Source organism: Epargyreus clarus, unplaced genomic scaffold (genome assembly GCF_041222505.1).
Source record: "Epargyreus clarus isolate Ecla_fem2 unplaced genomic scaffold, WU_Ecla_fem_2.2 ptg000012l, whole genome shotgun sequence".
NCBI lineage: Eukaryota > Metazoa > Arthropoda > Insecta > Lepidoptera > Hesperiidae > Epargyreus > Epargyreus clarus.
Window position 1 is genome coordinate 1,306,404 of NW_027332220.1, and position 18,544 is coordinate 1,324,947.

The 18,544-nt window shown below is 39.4% G+C and overlaps 1 protein-coding gene across 1 annotated transcript in view; it reads left to right on the forward strand.

Annotated features, from left to right (window-relative positions):
- The window catches only part of LOC140746054 (cholesterol transporter ABCA5), a 51,803-nt gene extending 36,402 nt beyond the window's left edge, over positions 1-15,401 (forward strand). Inside the window, exons 20-36 of the mRNA XM_073078045.1 lie at positions 149-302; positions 1,128-1,473; positions 2,322-2,508; positions 3,003-3,119; positions 3,671-3,890; positions 4,343-4,430; positions 4,848-5,016; positions 6,447-6,593; positions 6,985-7,179; positions 7,601-7,761; positions 8,190-8,397; positions 8,666-8,757; positions 8,834-8,918; positions 9,101-9,182; positions 10,440-10,560; positions 11,923-12,086; positions 12,804-15,401. Coding sequence (XP_072934146.1) covers positions 149-302; positions 1,128-1,473; positions 2,322-2,508; positions 3,003-3,119; positions 3,671-3,890; positions 4,343-4,430; positions 4,848-5,016; positions 6,447-6,593; positions 6,985-7,179; positions 7,601-7,761; positions 8,190-8,397; positions 8,666-8,757; positions 8,834-8,918; positions 9,101-9,182; positions 10,440-10,560; positions 11,923-12,086; positions 12,804-12,916 — 2,649 coding nt within the window. The 3' untranslated portion in view covers positions 12,917-15,401. The remainder of the gene's footprint in view (positions 1-148; positions 303-1,127; positions 1,474-2,321; positions 2,509-3,002; positions 3,120-3,670; positions 3,891-4,342; positions 4,431-4,847; positions 5,017-6,446; positions 6,594-6,984; positions 7,180-7,600; positions 7,762-8,189; positions 8,398-8,665; positions 8,758-8,833; positions 8,919-9,100; positions 9,183-10,439; positions 10,561-11,922; positions 12,087-12,803) is intronic.
- The last annotated feature ends 3,143 nt before the right edge of the window (positions 15,402-18,544 follow it).

Sequence of the window (18,544 nt, forward strand, 5' to 3'; positions counted from 1 at the left end):
TAGGGTGAAACTTATAACTTTAAAAATCCTTACTACGTCCCTCGAATACTTTATTCTTGAATCTGCCTGACTCAGAAATTATTACCGTCAGAAATGTTTTTCTCGATCTACCCACAAATGTTGAAAACTAAGTTTTGACACTCCCCAGGTAACCCCCGAGCCGATATCGGTGGGCGAGCTGAGCGAGATGGTGAAAACCAACCCGTCGTGCTGGCGCACGTTCTGCGCGCTCGTGTACATCCGCACCGTGCGCATGATCCGCGACCCCTACAAGCTCTACGTCATGATCTTCCTGCCCATCAGTAAGTATCTTGTGTATAAAAGTTTTCCCACTTTTTTGCTTATAACTTCTTTATTTTTTTATTTAGGGAAAAAAGTTATAATAACATATTTGTAGGCAAAACAATTTGCTACAAATTATGATTTTACAATTTTTTTGTACGACGCATAGTTTCCGAGATATCACGAAAAAAGTGTTTTCTCCCCTTTTTCCGAGATGGCGACCGGGCGACCCCACAAACTTGAGGTTAACTTTCTATTGACAATATACCCCCACACATATCCCAAAAATAAAATTGCGTCCTCTAAAAAATGCATAATTCGGTCCTTAAATTGTAACATTTCAATGGACTATTTTAATGTAATATAGAACTTACTTACAGATACAATATATTTTGTAAAGAGGACATTGAATATAAATTTAGAAGTCATAAGTCCAGTGAAGACCTGGATTTGGAAGTCAGGGCAAAATTAACTCTAATTTTCTGAAATTTTATACGTAATAGTCACATTCATAGTCATATAATAAAATTCGTAGTCGTAACACGTAACGGTGGCGCAAAACATCGCAAGGAAAACTTTGCCAATTCCCCAAGGTTCTTAAACATGTTTTAAAACTGTCGATTCGCCCTTGGCAAGAATGAAATATTTTCTTCGTCATTTACTTTGTAAGCAGTAAGGAGGCAATCCTTTTATTAAGACACTTTACCAAATAAAGCAGAAACTATTTTAAAGTATATTTCAATTCCTTTTACTTTAAAATATCAATAAATATCAATTTAGAAACGGCAAATATACCTGAAATAACCGCTTTGTTACTCATAAAATTATTCTGTAACTCTTTCCAGTCTCCTGCGCGCTCGGACTCTACATCAAATCCCGGCAAATCGTGTTTTTTCGTATGCAGCCACTTCGTCTGGACCCCAACGCTTACGCCAACAAAACACCCATCGCCTTACACAGTGAACTTGGCGATTTCAAAGAGCTGACAGACTTGCATAACTCTCTAGAGACCCTCGGAGCCTACCCCAGTCAAGATTTCGATGGAAACTTCTCGAGTCTTCTAGATATGGAGAGTTTTGGAGCCTTTACCCTGAAGGATCGATCGTATAACAAAATCATGGCCTACTACAATACCACGTATACGCACAGTCTGCCTATTATTATCAATTTACTGGATAACAGTATATACAGGTTAGATTTAATCTTATATAGCTTGTCTTGTCTAATTTTGAAGGTGGTGGATAGTAACAGAACCGCGATATCAAGATCTAGCTCATTCACAATATCAAAACAGGAAAAAATCGTCCGTTTTCTGCCTATCCCTAGTATCTCTTTTTGAAATCTGAGTCGATATTGGAATCCAGTATGCTAATGATAAGATAGATATTTTTGATAATATTTTATCCCAAAAGTAGAACCAAGTAAAAGCTGTATGATAATCCTTTTGTTGTGACTGGGACTGTTAATGACGAAGCCGTGTGATATACTTGAAGAACAAGATTATCTAGTCACGAGAATATCATAGATGATTAAAGAATTGAGACCTATTATTAACAGCAGCAACTTCCGAAGTCAAATATCTATTGTAATCACAAATATGACCAAGCAATGACTAGCAATCATGTTTAATAAAAGCCACTCCCTTCTTCTTCTGTCCTGTCGAGCAATAGATTTTAAAGCTGGTTAATCTTCTGAGGCAGTGATAGCCTAGTGGTTAAGAAACTCGTTCTCTCGATCGAGGTGTCCGAGGTTCAAATCCCAGGCACGCACCTGTTTTTTTTTTAAATTATGTGCGTATAAAAATTAATTATCACTTGCTTAGATTGTGAAGGAAAATATCCTGCGTACCTGAGAGATTTATAAAAAAAATCTCGATGGTATGTGAACTTTACCAATACGCACTTGGCAAGTGCGGTGAACTATAGCCTATCCTTCTCATTCTGAGAGGATACCCGCACCCAGCAGTGGGACAATAATGGGTTGATGATGATGATGGTAAATCTTCTGCGGATGAATGATACCTATGTCGCTTTTCCCAGGATCCTGATGGCGGCATCAGGGCAACAGGACAGCTTCAAGCCGATCGAGGTGTTGACACACCCATTCCAGCAGACGGAACAGCAAGAGGAGTTCAACCTGGGGAACGTCGTGTGCGCCATCTTCATGGGCATGATCTTCGCGCTGGTGCCCGTCACACTCGCCGTGGATATCGTTTATGATAGGGAGGTTGGTAAAATTAAATATATACGAATAAAAAAATAAAGTATATCTGGGGTTCCAAATTATTATTCCATCTACAATACAATGCTGCCTGTCCCTTAGCAAGCTCGTCTCTTGTTCTTCAAACCAGAACACAATAACTCTCTGTTGTAATAAGGCAGAAATAGGTGTGGCGGTGGTGCATCCGATTCGAAACACAGAAGATTCTACTAGCCTTAGAAAAAAGTAAAAGGTTCACAATTTTCAAACATGACTTACTAAATATCAAATTTTTCATCACTATCTGTATACACTTGCAATCTTACGAAGATGTTCTCTCAAATCTTACGAAAATATTCACATAAAAGAGACATCTGCCGTATATTTTTTTTGTCTCGGTTTGTTGATGCCATTGTACTATTCATATTTTTTTTTCTTTCCAGCTAGGATGAATTATAATACGTATTCTTACATAGTTTCTGCAGATTTAAACTAAATTAAGTAATTCTTATGTTTTACAGATCAAAGCCAAGAACCAGCTGCGAGTCAACGGCCTGTCGCTCAGCATGTACTTCCTCACGTACATCACGATCCTCATCTTCATCATGCTGCTTACCAGCGTCGGCGTTCTCGTGCTTGTGAGTTACCTTTTATTTAAAATATACTTTGTGTTTTCTTGTTTACGAGGGTAACCTTCAAAAGGTACCCGTTGCCGTGGGAGAGGCATGGAGTTATATGGGATTCTTATTGTTGCGTTGAAGACTCCAGGATGTTCGTCTAGTATCTTCACAACTTTATTTTAGCATCTTTATATTACTTTTAGATGATTTGTACCTTCAAATATTTCTTTTTACTATCCAACATTTTCTCTTACTACGCGCATTATAATTTAGTATGAACTGAAAGAGTAAGTTATGGTCCAGGACCAGGGTCTACAACTCAAAAATTAACAGGATTTTTTCTTCAACGACGGCTAAAATTGTAAATCAATGAACAATTTGGTAAAAACAATTTTTGTAAGAAATCCTTTTCTAGTGTTCTAGATTTTTTTTATTTGTTGCATATTTCAAAAATAAATGTCTAATGTTATACTCCAGGTGTTTAAGACAGCATCCTGAATTTAACTATTAGAAGTCCATTTTATAACTTCGTTTATGGTAGAGTTTTTAGAAATCCGAATTTCCCCCAGGTGATCCTAAACGACATACCCAGTCTGACGAACGGCTCCGCGATCACGATGCTCTCGTTCCTGCTGGTGCTGTACTGCCCGTCCGCGATCCTGTTCAACACGTGCTTCTCCTACGTGTTCGACAAGATGGACTCCGCGCAGAGCATCATGCCGAACATCACTACGTGGATCGGCGTCATACCGTTCATTTTAGTCGCTGTTCTTGATACTTTTAAATGGGGTAAGTGGTATACTATTAGGTACCCAATAGTAGCTCACTAATAGTGAGTTATATACTGTTAAGTACCTTATATGTGTTTTAGGTTTAGAAAGATAATCTTCTGTAAATCTAACTGCTATAATAAGTCACAGGACTCTTCCAGATTCAACTACTGGACATATCTATAGCTGGCTAATAACTTTAGTTTTAAGCGATACAGTGCTATAGTTTGCAAGGAAAATCGCACTTTTACACACATAAAGCATTTCAAGTTAATTCTTAAACTATAAGTGTGATCGGCTTTAGATCAAATTCTAGGCAATGATTACTTACAATCAGGTGAACGCTCGTTTACAACTTCAATTGCTTTACAAATACTTCCATAATAAAACTTCCCTTCATCATAATTGCCTGTAACATCACCTATGTGATCATCATCATTGTCGTTATCATAATGATTGTTTTTATTTCAGGTAGCGACATCGCCTTCTATCTTCACCTAGTGTTCAGTTTTCTAGACGTTATGTATATACCGTACGCTATTATTTACTACGTAGACAGGTAAGTCAATAATTTTTATTTTAATTGTGATTTTAATTACTTACTTATAAAATTCTATTTTAAAAATTTAACAATAATAAAAATTTAGTCCAATGATAAAATCGGACCTATTTGTAGTACAGCTGCAGCGTACGAAATGGCATTATTGATATTTTTGTGGCATTATGGATTGATAATTGTTGTGGCATTGTAAAACTTATTTTCGATGTTTCTGAGCTTGGACTCAAAGCGACAACTTCTCTGATATTGTAGCACTTTCTTATTTTGTAGCACTTTTTGTTTGGACGTTTTTCAAATGTACACCTGACGTACTGTACGTTATACATCGAACTGGTGTTGTACGTTGGTAGGCCGTATTGTAGCATATTGTAGTACTTTTTCCGTATTGTAGCACTTATGTTTGTGTCGTTTCCGCAGAGTGTACGTGACGTGCAACCTGCGCGGCGTGTGCACGACGCCGGAGCTGTGGAGCTACTTCACGGCGGAGGTGTGGGTGCTGGTGGCGGCCATGCTGCTGCACGTGCCGCTGTGCGGCGCCGCGCTGCTCGTCGCCGACCGGCTCAAGTCCGGCGGCCGAGTGTGTGCGGTGAGGCTCGTGCTGCTATACCCTGTGTGCCCGGGGCACGTGACGTGCTGTGGAGCCACTTCACGGCGGAGGTGTGGGTGCTGGTGGCGGCCATGCTGCTGCACGTGCCGCTGTGCGGCGCCGCGCTGCTCGTCGCCGACCGGCTCAAGTCCGGCGGCCGAGTGTGTGCGGTGAGGCTCGTGCTGCTATACCCTGTGTGCCCGGGGCACGTGACGTGCTGTGGAGCCACTTCACGGCGGAGGTGTGGGTGCTGGTGGCGGCCATGCTGCTGCACGTGCCGCTGTGCGGCGCCGCGCTGCTCGTCGCCGACCGGCTCAAGTCCGGCGGCCGAGTGTGTGCGGTGAGGCTCGTGCTGCTATACCCTGTGTGCCCGGGGCACGTGACGTGCTGTGGAGCCACTTCACGGCGGAGGTGTGGGTGCTGGTGGCGGCCATGCTGCTGCACGTGCCGCTGTGCGGCGCCGCGCTGCTCGTCGCCGACCGGCTCAAGTCCGGCGGCCGAGTGTGTGCGGTGAGGCTCGTGCTGCTATACCCTGTGTGCCCGGGGCACGTGACGTGCTGTGGAGCCACTTCACGGCGGAGGTGTGGGTGCTGGTGGCGGCCATGCTGCTGCACGTGCCGCTGTGCGGCGCCGCGCTGCTCGTCGCCGACCGGCTCAAGTCCGGCGGCCGAGTGTGTGCGGTGAGGCTCGTGCTGCTATACCCTGTGTGCCCGGGGCACGTGACGTGCTGTGGAGCCACTTCACGGCGGAGGTGTGGGTGCTGGTGGCGGCCATGCTGCTGCACGTGCCGCTGTGCGGCGCCGCGCTGCTCGTCGCCGACCGGCTCAAGTCCGGCGGCCGAGTGTGTGCGGTGAGGCTCGTGCTGCTATACCCTGTGTGCCCGGGGCACGTGACGTGCTGTGGAGCCACTTCACGGCGGAGGTGTGGGTGCTGGTGGCGGCCATGCTGCTGCACGTGCCGCTGTGCGGCGCCGCGCTGCTCGTCGCCGACCGGCTCAAGTCCGGCGGCCGAGTGTGTGCGGTGAGGCTCGTGCTGCTATACCCTGTGTGCCCGGGGCACGTGACGTGCTGTGGAGCCACTTCACGGCGGAGGTGTGGGTGCTGGTGGCGGCCATGCTGATATTGCAGCTGCGGAGCTACTTCATGAACGCGTTCTACCTGAAAACGATCACAGATGCGTTGCTACTCCTGAACATAATCACCTCATATGTTGATGTGTCGATTAGACGCATAAAATTTTTAACGTGGGACGAAATTAGGTGCCGATGTAACACATATTTTTATTTTATTTAGAGTTAGTATTAACTTTCATCTATTGTTCGTATTCATCTGACCTGCGCTTATAATACATGAAGAGTTTTCTAATCAATTTTAGTTTGTTTCACTTGTCTCACTCACCAATATAACATGATATTATCATACTCACAGCAGAAGAAGGGCGCGCTGGGCGCGGGCCCGGACCCGGAGCTGGAGGTGGGGTGCGAGGCGGGCGAGGACGAGGACGTGCGGCGCGAGCGGCGCCGCGTCGCCAACATCCTGCACCAGCCGCCGCAGAACGCGCCCGTGCTTGTTGTGCATGTGAGTGAGAAGGAGATGCTAACTAGCAGTTACAGCAACTAACGGCAACTGCAACTTTTTTAAATTATATAGGTGTAGCAGATAAGCATGCAGTCCACCTGATAGTAAGTGGCTACAGCCGCTCATGGACATCTGTAATTAACACTAGATAGGATTAAATATTCCTACTTGACCGACCCCACTGATGCGCCGCTACTCCTAGAGCGCCTTGGAAAACCAGATCAAGACTCTGAAAACCCCTTCAAATCAGAACACAGCAGTGTTTAACTCTTCAGTTATGAAGCAGAAATACGTTTTCTCGAATAATGATGGGATTCTGGGTTGTTGCGCTGCAGCAATGACGTGACACTCATATCTATTTGTCAGTCCTAATGTTAAGGTGTGTCTACAGAACCTCCGCAAGGAGTACAAGGTCCGCGGTCGGGGCGCGGCGTGTGGCGGCGAGGCGGCGCGTCGCGCGGCGCTCGCGCGGCTGTCGCTGTGCGTGGCGGGCGGGGAGGTGTTCGGCCTGCTAGGGCACAACGGCGCCGGGAAGACCACCACCATGAAGATTGTCACCGCCGAGGAGAGGCCCACCAGCGGCACGGTGCGTACACGCTGCGTTTTGTTTGCAGACGTCATTTGTGACGTGAAAACGCTGCGTTTTCGTTGCGTAAACGCAGCGTTTCCGTTGCGTAAACGCAGTATACTTTTTAATACCCTAAGGTTTATTTTGGTATAGGGTGCGTTTTCTCTGCGTAAACGCTGCGTTTTCGTTGCGTACTCGCGTGTACACAGTAGATTTGATGTGTAAACAGTGCGTTTTTGTTGCGTATACGCTGCATATTCGTTGCGCGGTGCTGTGTACAATCGGATAAATGCCGCGTGTTCGTAACGTGGTCGTTACGTAAACACTGCGTAATCGTTGTATATGCAGCGTTCACCGTGTAGTCACCGCTACGTAGGGTCATTGCAGTTGTGTATGCCGCTCTTACAACTTAGCAATTAAAACTCACCCATCATTCCAGGTGATGCTGGGCGGGCAGCGGATCGACGAGGCGCAGTCCTCCGCGTACCAGATGCTGGGCTACTGTCCGCAGCACGACGCGCTCTGGAAGAACGTCACCATCCGCGAACACATCGAGTGTTACGCTGCGATACGGGGCGTCAGCAAGAGTGATACGCCCAGGTACTCTTTTATAATGTTCTAATGTGATAGAATCCTTTATGATGCTTTTATAAATTGATTCTAGAGGCATTGCAGCCACATCAGTGTTAAGAGCTGTTGTGTGCTAGTTTGAAAGGTGTGGTTAATAATGAGGCGCTCTAATTCTCAGTGGAAGCAACGTAGAGTCCGCGCCAAACTGCTAGTCCGCTCTAAAGTTGTTGCGAGCAGGTGTAGGCGCGTCTGATGGTAAGTGGATACTGCCATCCATAGACATCGGATAGGTTGGTCATAGAGGCGTTGGTTCCCCTACCTTTCCCACACCCTTTAAAGTGTACAGCAGGTGAGGCAGTTGTACCTTCGGAGTCAAACAGGAATATATCAATTTAACATCTAAATATAGAAAAGCGGGTTCAGAATAATAATTTTAACAATTTCCTCTCAACTCCCAGGATAGTAGACGCATACCTGAACGGGCTACAGATAATGGAACACGCGGGCAAGAACGCGGACGAGTGTTCCGGCGGCACGAGACGCAAGCTGTCCTTCGCGCTCGCCATGGTGGGCTCCCCGCGCGTCGTGCTGCTGGACGAGCCCTCCACCGGCATGGACCCGCGCAGCAAGCGGTTCCTCTGGGACACCATCCTGGCCAGCTTCCAGGTAGAACTGCGTCTTCGTATACGGAGTACAATTCATAGATCACATGAGATGTCACATGGCGATAAGTCTATGATACTGGCAGAGTAACAATTTCGTTGTCCGGCATTATTATTGACTTACGGGTTGAAGTAGATCTTTCTTTAAAATGGGAAGATCACCAGTCAAAATGAATTTAAAGCTCAAAGAAACATTCAAAAAGCTCTTAATTACGTAGACTATTTGATAATTTATGTCTTCCTTTTTTAAATTGTCCTTATTTTATTGGCAGGGTAAAAAAGGTGCTATACTGACTACACATTCCATGGAAGAGGCTGATGCTTTATGTTCTAGGGTTGGGATTATGGTCAAAGGCGGTCTAAGGTAACTCTAACATCATCATTTAAAACTATTTTTGTATTAAAATATGTGAATGACTTAATTATGATATGTTCGCCAGGTGTATTGGATCAACGCAGCATCTAAAGAATCTTTACGGTGCTGGATATACGCTGGAAATGAAGATCGGCCAAAATAATCAGAAAGTAACGGTAACAGTTTAATTTAAATGTGTATATTAAAATTATAAATGTAGATCTGTGGTAATTGTCTTAAGTTATTTAGTAATTGCTTATCTTAATGAACAATGATATTAATTGCTTAAACTGTGCTATTGAAAATTTAAGAGTTCCGTCAGTATTATTTTTAATACATATGTCTATTTCAGATGATGGAATCAGATTTATCGATGACTCCGTCACCGTTAAGATCTAATGAAAATTCGCCGTCATTAGGAGAAGCTGATGAAGGTAAATAATATCTATTTATATAAGAAACGCATTTACTTTTATTTTTAAACATAAATTTAGAATCTCACTTTGAATAATTTCCGTAGATACTGTCTTTTAAAATAACAATAATCAATATTGTTGACATAATCTTAATTGCAATCTTTTAGAATTAATTTGTCTATTTATTTTTAGTCAGCAACATAATAGTAATAAAAATAATACAAAAATAAATTAATATAATTCGTTCATAAAAACATTTTGTAACTAAGTGGAATGTTTCAATGTCAAATATAGTCAACAATATTAAATTTATATTTAACTTCTTTATTTCGCCATTACTGTCCCATTGTTGGGTAATGTCTCTTCTCAGATTGAAAGCGGTTTAGGCCATAGTCAACTATGCTAGCCAAGTGCGAATTGGTACATTTCATTTATCTTTAAGAACGTTTTTTTAAAGCACCGTATAGGTTCAAATCAAATCAAATCAAAGCATTTTTTTAAATTCAAAATAGATTCTTTACAGAGCACTTTTTGAATGTCAATACAACTACCACCACTTTACAAGGTGTTTCGTTATGGAGAAGAAGCGGCGAACTCCATAACACACATAAAATTAAAATTAAAAAGAAAATGAGATTTTTTTACAATGTCAACTTAACGTAATGGAACATGTGGAGCTGGAGCTAATTCAGACCACACCGTTTTGTCAATCAAATATTCACTTAGTTTATAGTACGCTTTTCCCTCACGATGTTTTCTTTCACCTTTAAAGCGAGTGAGTATACATTTCTAATATGCGCGTAGTTTTGAAAAAACATAAATGTGTGCCTGGGGTTTGATCCTCGGGCCTTCCTACTGAAATACAAACAACCATAAGACTATCACTTTTAATCTCTGTTCAACGGAAACTATTAGTAGGGGCGGATTCGAAGGTTGAGAGGTTCTGGAGCAATACAAGACCCATAACATTTCCTAAACAAAATTATTTATTTTCCATCAAGTGTTATAAAAATATATTGCCAACAAGATTATTTCAATCCAAAATAATTGATCAAATGCAAGTATTTTCTGTAAAAATTTGAAATAAAAATGTTTGGAACAATACCGTACAAATTGCTGCTCTTTCAAAACTGGATTATTATTTCGCTATTGTGAGGGCCCTACTCTTGGAAGCTCTCAGATACACCATGCTCCCCCAAATCCGTCCCTAACCAGTGCTCCTAGCGACCAAGCAATATGTACCTCAACTACAGCACCCATACATGAACTGTCCAGGCGCGTCGGGCGGGGGCTCGGCGGCGGAGGCGGAGGGCGAGGGCGAGGCGGACGCGGTGGACGTCAGCATCCACACGCCGCTCGTGGCCGGCACGCCGCCGCGCACACAACACCACCACCGGTAAAGTTAATGATTATTGCTTGCTGTTATAAATTGCCATATTTATAATATACAAGTAGCAAAGGAACATGCGGTCCACCTGACAAAGGACAACTGTCGCCCAAGGACGTCGGTAATCAAAGTTAGATAGTTCAAAGAGTGGTAGAACCCTTTGTGGTTCAACTCCGGCGGTACCACCGCCACACCAATCTGTGCCTCATAATAGCAGTGTTCAGCGCTGCTGTGTTCTGGTTTGAAGGGTGTGGTAAGGAAGACATACTTTTCCGAGGCGTTCCATCTCAGGCCTCAGGAGTAGCGGCGCATCTGTGGCCGACCTCAGGTAGGATTATCTAATTCTATCTGGGGTTGATTACAAATGTCAATGGGCGGCAGTAGCCACTTACCATCAGGTGGACTGCATGCTCGTCTGCTACTCCTATATTATACAAAAAAAAATGTTGGTTTTGTAAATGATCTTTTGTATTCAAATTCAAATTCAAATCTCATTTATTCAAAATTGATTCATATAGAATACTTTTTGAAAGTCAACAAACTACCACCGCTTCGGAAGGTATTTCGCTATAGAGAAGAAGCGGCGCAAGAAACTCCTATAATATAGAAGTCAAAAAATGACAAGCAATCTACTTAATGGGGAGTGGCGACCGCCGCCCAAAGACATCTGTAATCAACCCCAGATAAAATAAGAGTCCTACCTGAAATTGAGAACTAAATTGAAAGGGGTACTACCCCTTAAATAGTGTACCTGCCAAACTTTACAAAACAGAACACAACAGCACTGCAATTGTAAGGTAGAAAAAGGCGCCAGTGCACCAGGGTGGACAAGCCGAGAGTAGCACGACCGACGATAAAACCTCTTGGAAGACAGGAAAAGAATATTATGGATAGGTTATATTTAATACGGATATTTTCTGATCTAAAATTATATATTTTTTTATTTTTTTCGCATTATTTTATACAGTAACACCTTTCTTTTGCTAACCTCTTGCCAGGCATAAATTAAAACTACGTCCCTTACGACTAGAATTTACTTGTTGTCCGTTATCTATATCAGTGGCACAACTTTCTGCTACCTTTATTCTGACGTATATTGCATGTTGAATCCCAAGACTAAATCAAGCCAATCTGACGTACAACCTTTATTCTGGCATATGATATGAATGAATTGAGTACCTTCTACTACCTCTTCTAACATCATCATCATCAACAACAACCACCTTGTTGTCCCACTGCTGGGCACGGGTCTTCTCTCTAATTAGAAGAATTAGGCCATAGTCCACCGCGCTGGCCAAGTGCGTGTTGGTAGACTTCACATACCTTTGAGATATTTCTTCTTCTAACATAATAACACCCTATTCCCACCAGGACGGAGTCAAGCGGCGGCGTGAGTGCAGAAGCAGCGATCGCGCTGGTGGGGCAGATCTTCCCCGCGGCCGTGCTGGAGGAGAACTTCGCCGAGCGCCTCGTGTTCTCCGTGCCGCAGTCCTCCGTCTCCAGCCTCGCCAAGTGCTTCCAGCAGATCGAAGAAGGTAACTGCAACTTAGTAACACTGCTAAATACTGCTCTTCGGACTTTTGAATAAGTTAAAGAAGGTATAGTCCGCGTCAAACTGCTAGTCCGCTCTGAATATAGAAATGAGACCCCCCGGCACCCTCCGCTGTCCGCTCTCGCCCGCTTGGACATCGCACAGTTAGTGAGCCCTTATGTTACGGAGTATGTGCTAACTAAACCTGCGCGCAACAACTTCAGAGGCTTTCAGAGGAAAGTTTGGCGTGGACTATAACACTCCTACTTAAATACTGTTCTTATTGGTTATACTGGTTGGTTACTGGTTGGTCATCGGACTTTTGAATGAGCCAAAGTAACTCTTATTCACTGCTCCTATCTATAATTCGACGGATTTTTGAATAGGCTAGTTTTGAATAAGCCATTGTGAGAAAAGCCTTCAGTACCACATAAAGTATCCGATATTATTAGATTTAGTATTAAATTTTGTTATTTATATGATGTATATCTTTTCTTTTCTTATATCATCAACAACCGCATGAGTTTTGAATAAGCTATTGTGAGAATAGCCTGGCAATAATAATGATGAAAATTTAAATAATTGATTAAAATTAATTAATTAAATTTGTGTTTTGTAAAAGAAGAAAGCCTTAACTTCACCATTCAGTTATCTATTAAACAAGATAATTAACGGTGTAATAAAAGTTTGAGAAAGTATAAAATTATGTTTTACCTTACAGCAAAAGAGAAACTCAACATAGTGGAGTACAGTTTCAGTCAAACGACGTTGGAGCAGGTGTTCCTGAAATTCGCACAATCTGAGAACGTGGAGTCTTCAGAGCAAGAGCATTAGGTAGCTGTAAGGGCGGTCGGCTTGGTGGTGCCACGGAGAATGGATAGCGTGGAAATGTCTTTATTGTGTTTTGCAAGCTTTCATAACATGTGTTATTTCTCCTATTTCTGCCTAATAACAGCAGTGCTAGGCGCTGTTGCGTTCCGTTTGAAAGGGTGTGGTAAGGGAGACAGACACAGACCTGTTCCAACTTAGTCTTCAAGGGTAGCGACGCATCTGTGGCCGACCTCAGGTAGGAATATCTAATCCTATCTGGGGTTGATTACAGATGTCCATGGGCGGCAGTAGCCACTTACCGTCAGGTGGACTGCATGCTCGTCTGCTACTTCTATATCATAAAAAATGTGTACTTCTGTAGCCCTCCAAAGGGCTGTGTTATACATATACGTACATAGAAACATTACATTATCAATCTAATATCTTTTTGTACACATACGCTACCCTTAGATCTATCACCATATATTGCATTATCTATTCATAATGTCAAATATAATAGATGTCTTAAATTTTCTTTTAGTCAGTCTTACCCCCTAACTACATGTTTTACCCTCATAGCCTACTTCTATTCTTTAGTTTTTGATACTCTCTACCCCATAGTCAATCAGAGGTCTCTTACCTAGCGATAACTTTCCTTAAGTAACGTATATACTTAAGTAACTGGACTTAGTGAGAATATCCTTGAATTTTGTCCAAAGGCTAGTTGATCGGCTAAAATATTAATTTAGAGTATAGTAGAATCAACAAAATGTATGTAACAAAACAAAAACTTAGGATGATATTTTTCTTAGTCCGTCCTAAGATCAAGTGAGATATAATCGGTATATTGAAGAGCATCAAAATCTTTTGCAACAAGAACATCACTAGTGAAACATAACTCATCGTACCTTGCGTCGTTGGTAAGATAGTAATCTCTTGCAATAATACTAGAACATCACTAGCAAATTCATCATTTTACCTTGCCTCCTTGCTAAGATAATAAGAAAATGTACAAATAACAGCTCTAATACATTTCCATCTGCTATCTATTCTGTGATTCAACACCACAATTTGTATAAAAACAAATCTTCTATCATATTTCTGTGTTATTTGTGTGTATTTCATGTTGAATAAGCCATCAAATTGTTTATTCATCTATACTAACTGTGCTCATTCAGTATTTATTTTATATTAGTTTCAAATTCATTAGTGCTTTATTTGTCAATGGGTCCAGTTTTAATATACATACTTAGTTGTTTACTAATATTTAAATTAATTCAGTAACATTCTTCAATCCTGTCTTGCCTAAACGAACGACAGGCAAAAGGAGACTGAAACATAAAACATTAGGTAATTTAAAACCGCCAAGTCGACCGCGATCGAGTATAAATTCGTGCTTTCGAACTGTAACATAAGGATCGCTTCAGAATTCTGTAGTTTATTTCGTTGAGTTCAAATAAGCTTTTGTATGATGTTTCCGGTTAATGAGAGAATATTAATAGGTGTAGTCTGTAATATACTGTCGTGCATATTACTTCAGGGCTCGTCGTCTCTCTTCTTGGTAAACTTGTAACTTTCATATAAATTAAAGTAATATAAAGGTAGATTTTTGTAAAATTTAATTCGTAATGTTATTCAATGTCTTTTTATCTTAATACTGATACATCGAACATGGCCTCAATCTTGAAGTCGCAATACAAATAAAGGGGCCTTTTCAAGACTTTTCAATGTGGGCTTATTCAGGAATTGTTATTTGAATAATTTGGTTACCCTCTCAGCTTCAGTTTAATAGAAATACGGCGCTAGGTACATAATATGATCCGATGATAATAATTATATAGCCTGTATCGCATCAATTGAATGAGCAATTTCTGAATAAGCCACAAAAAGCGTACACCAAGGAGGGATTACGACGGGCCCTGTCGCAATATGGTGGGTACTAGGTCGTGTTGACACTATGTATTTTTTATAATTTGATACTTTAGTAGCGAGTTTTATATACGAGATGTAGAGAGAAATTAGCACTGTGTTTGTAGATGTTAATAGAATTGTAGTTTGTAACGTTTTTAAAGCTTAGTATTTTGCTAGATTGCATCAAGTAGATTTGTATACTATTGTATTGTATTTATGTGGATGTAATATTATAATATTAATACAATTCAGTACTTTTCGTATATATAAAAACTTTAAAATTAGATTTCGATAATTTATTCAAAAATATTGTTATATTTTCTTTAGTTGATATTTTAGCAAATATGTTCGTTGTTACTAGACAGAATACTTTAATTGCTGTACAAGTTGAATCTATAATTCTATTCACACTTTTACATCTGAAAAAGTCATATAATCGATCCTTATATTAAACGCTGTTTTATAGGCCTATTCTGGAGTGATATATAGAAATAGTCCGTCAATGTTGCATATAGTTGAAGTTAAAACATAATATTCATACATTTACTACCGCTAGAATCAGATGTAACAAACACAGTGCTTATTGTACATAACAATATAGAATATGCCGTGTTCATTGTTTTCTGTTACTTATATAAATTTGATCACGTGTACAACGAACTAAATGATGGAATGAAAGAGTTTAAGTTTATCCTTGTGCGTGGTTCATCGACTTTTTGTACTATGCTTAATTGTGAATGAATCGTATATTTGGAAAAATGAAAAGTGAATATTTTTTTGTTTGCTAGCGAGAAACAGTAATTTATTAAAGAAATTGTGAATGCTAATCAAAGAAAATAATTTATATCATTTTTGAAGACTTTGCCACTACATTTCTGTTATACTATGATTATTCATAGTAGTATACATATAGTACACTTGTACTTGTATGCCATTAAATTTATAAAGAGGTTGAATTTGTGACTCATTTTCTTTCGCTAATATGAAGCTACCACTAATATATACTTATTTATCATTGGAAGCTACATTATTCCTGAATATTATGTTATTTTCTATTCTAATTAGTTTACCATCATAATTTACAAAAACTCAGAAAAATTAGGTCGTCTATCTCCTATATCGACGTGCACTGTCTAAGCCGCAAATATAAATAATTAAAATCATTTTAATATTTCATTTTCATAACATATTCGTGCTGAACTGGGCAAGTCCCTAGTACGAATGTAACGAAATTTGACAAATATGATCACAGATCCTATCATTAAGATTGCATCAGTGTATATTTAATTGGTTCTGTGCTACACTACATACTGTACCTACATTACAGTATGCTATGCTGCCCTATGTCTTAAGATACATCATCAGAAGTTTATAAAAGTGTCAGAAAACAAATGAATTCGGTGTACAATTGGTCATTATATTGTAATACAGTGCCTAGATCTATTTACTGGTTATGGTCATTGTAAGGGCAGAGATAATGAAGCTACTGTTGAAATTCTCGTATTGTACGGCTACCCATTATCTAATTAATAATTTTATATGATGTATAAGCGTATGTATAAGTCAAGCTTGCAATATTTCTGTTGGAAGATACAAGTGGATGGAGTGTATAATTTCAACAGTTGTTTGATTGTCAACTGAAATCAACTTATGTATCTAAATAAAGTATTTGTCGAGATTGATTGAAGCGTTTGTTCGTAATAAGCTCTTTAAAGGTTGAGGAAGCGTGAATGAGCCAAAGTTGAATAAACTGAATATTTGCAAAAAAAAAGATAAAAAAAAATGATGAGCAATAATTGTAACCAACAATATGTAAATGATCCTATCCTCCTGGTGTGATCCTACTTGTTTCACTTAATTTAAAAAAAAAATTAAAATTCAAACGAAGCTTATTCACGCTACATATTTATTTAATAATACGCAACGTTGGTAGAAAGAGCATCTTGGTAAGTGAAATAATTGTAACCGACAATTTGAAAATATCACTTTATTTTAAATTTCAAGAAGCTTATTTATGCTACAAATACAATTACTTATTCTTAATGATGCGTAATACTGGTAGATTATTATGTTTGCTGCTCATTGAAGGCAAATTTTTTATTTACCCAATCAAGGGTGTTTTCATTACCAAATTACTTTAAAAACGTTAATTATATAATATAAAAACATTTATATTTATTGTGTTCTATAATATTTAGCCATAAATAATGTTCCTTTTATAAGTTAACTTAAATAGCTAAGAAATATGCGCTCTTTCAAATGTGGCTTATTCAATCTCGACAAATATTGAATAACTGAGGTGAATGATACCCTTTCCGAAAAAATAAACTATTATTATTAAATAGTAACTTGTACTTTTTTGGATCTACAGTAAAAAACAGTTTTTCATTATATTTTTCGGTTAAAATGTGAGCTTTAAAAGTTTAATTTGCCAAGAGATTTTTATTTTTTTGGAAGGGTATTTTTCATTGTACACTTATAATTTGTTTCGATGAAGAATGTATTCGAAAATGGCGGATTTTGTCTATGTTTCTCGTTCCCACATTAAAGAAAACAAGCGAGATGCTAATAAAAATGTCATTTTCGATTACAATCTTTATTGAAACAAGTTATAGAGACATTATTATTATATCTATGGTTTAGTGTAAGTTAAATGTCAAATTACATTTTTTTGATGAATTCATTGTGATTGTTTTCTAGTCAAAATATTCTGTGTGTGACATTCAATACGACAGTAAAATTATAATATACGTCGTAGCCAAATACTTTAATTAGCCATTTCATTAACTGCCTAGCCTTTTTACTAAACGGCATTATTTCTTCCTGAATGATTTTAAGGTGTATGTAGAACTTAATACACCGTTAAATAAACTGGCTGATTGATGATTAGGCTAATAATCTAATAGGACGACCGCGTGACACAGTCTTGTATTGAGACTCAAGGATTGCAAATATTACAAGCAAAATACCCTCAACCGTCATTTTTAAAGACAAGATAGACAAATATATCAGGAACAGTGGCATTTTGTTAGATTTTTTTAGAACAAGAGTATTTTTCAAACAAACTTTGCGTTCGAAATAAAAAACAGATAATATTCTTAGGCACGCCTATTTATATTTTGACCATAAATACAGGGTAAGTAATACCTATATTCTTGGGCATCAATTTGATGTTGATATAATAGAATTACGCTAAGCAAGTAGGAAATTAAATGGCTGAATTTCAATTGGTTCATCCAAGCAGCTAGTTAAACGGAGCTCTTCAATAAAAAGCCTAGGCTGCTAATTGAATGTCTAATTAATCCAAATGGCTGCGACATATTTAATACTTAATAATTAGATATTTTAAAGTAGTCAAATTATACTTAATTAGATTATGAATTTTAATAAAAAAAATGTCAATAAATTATTTATTGTTGATAAATTAAATATCATTAATTAATTTATTTATTGTGAAAAATATTTACTACGGAATTGATTTATTTAAAATTAGAAATTAGGATCGTATAAAATCAAAAATATATCAAAAAATCAATTACGTTTTACAATAAGTTAGTATTTTGAATTAAGTATAGTTCGCGTAAAACTGCTAGTCCGCTCTGAATATAGAAATGAATCGCGTCGCCATAGCAAATTGTATGACTACACCTATTCGCAACAACTTCAGAGCGGACTAGCAGTTTGGCGCGGACTATAATATACGTGGTATTGAATGTCGTGGCAGAATATATTATTATTTTT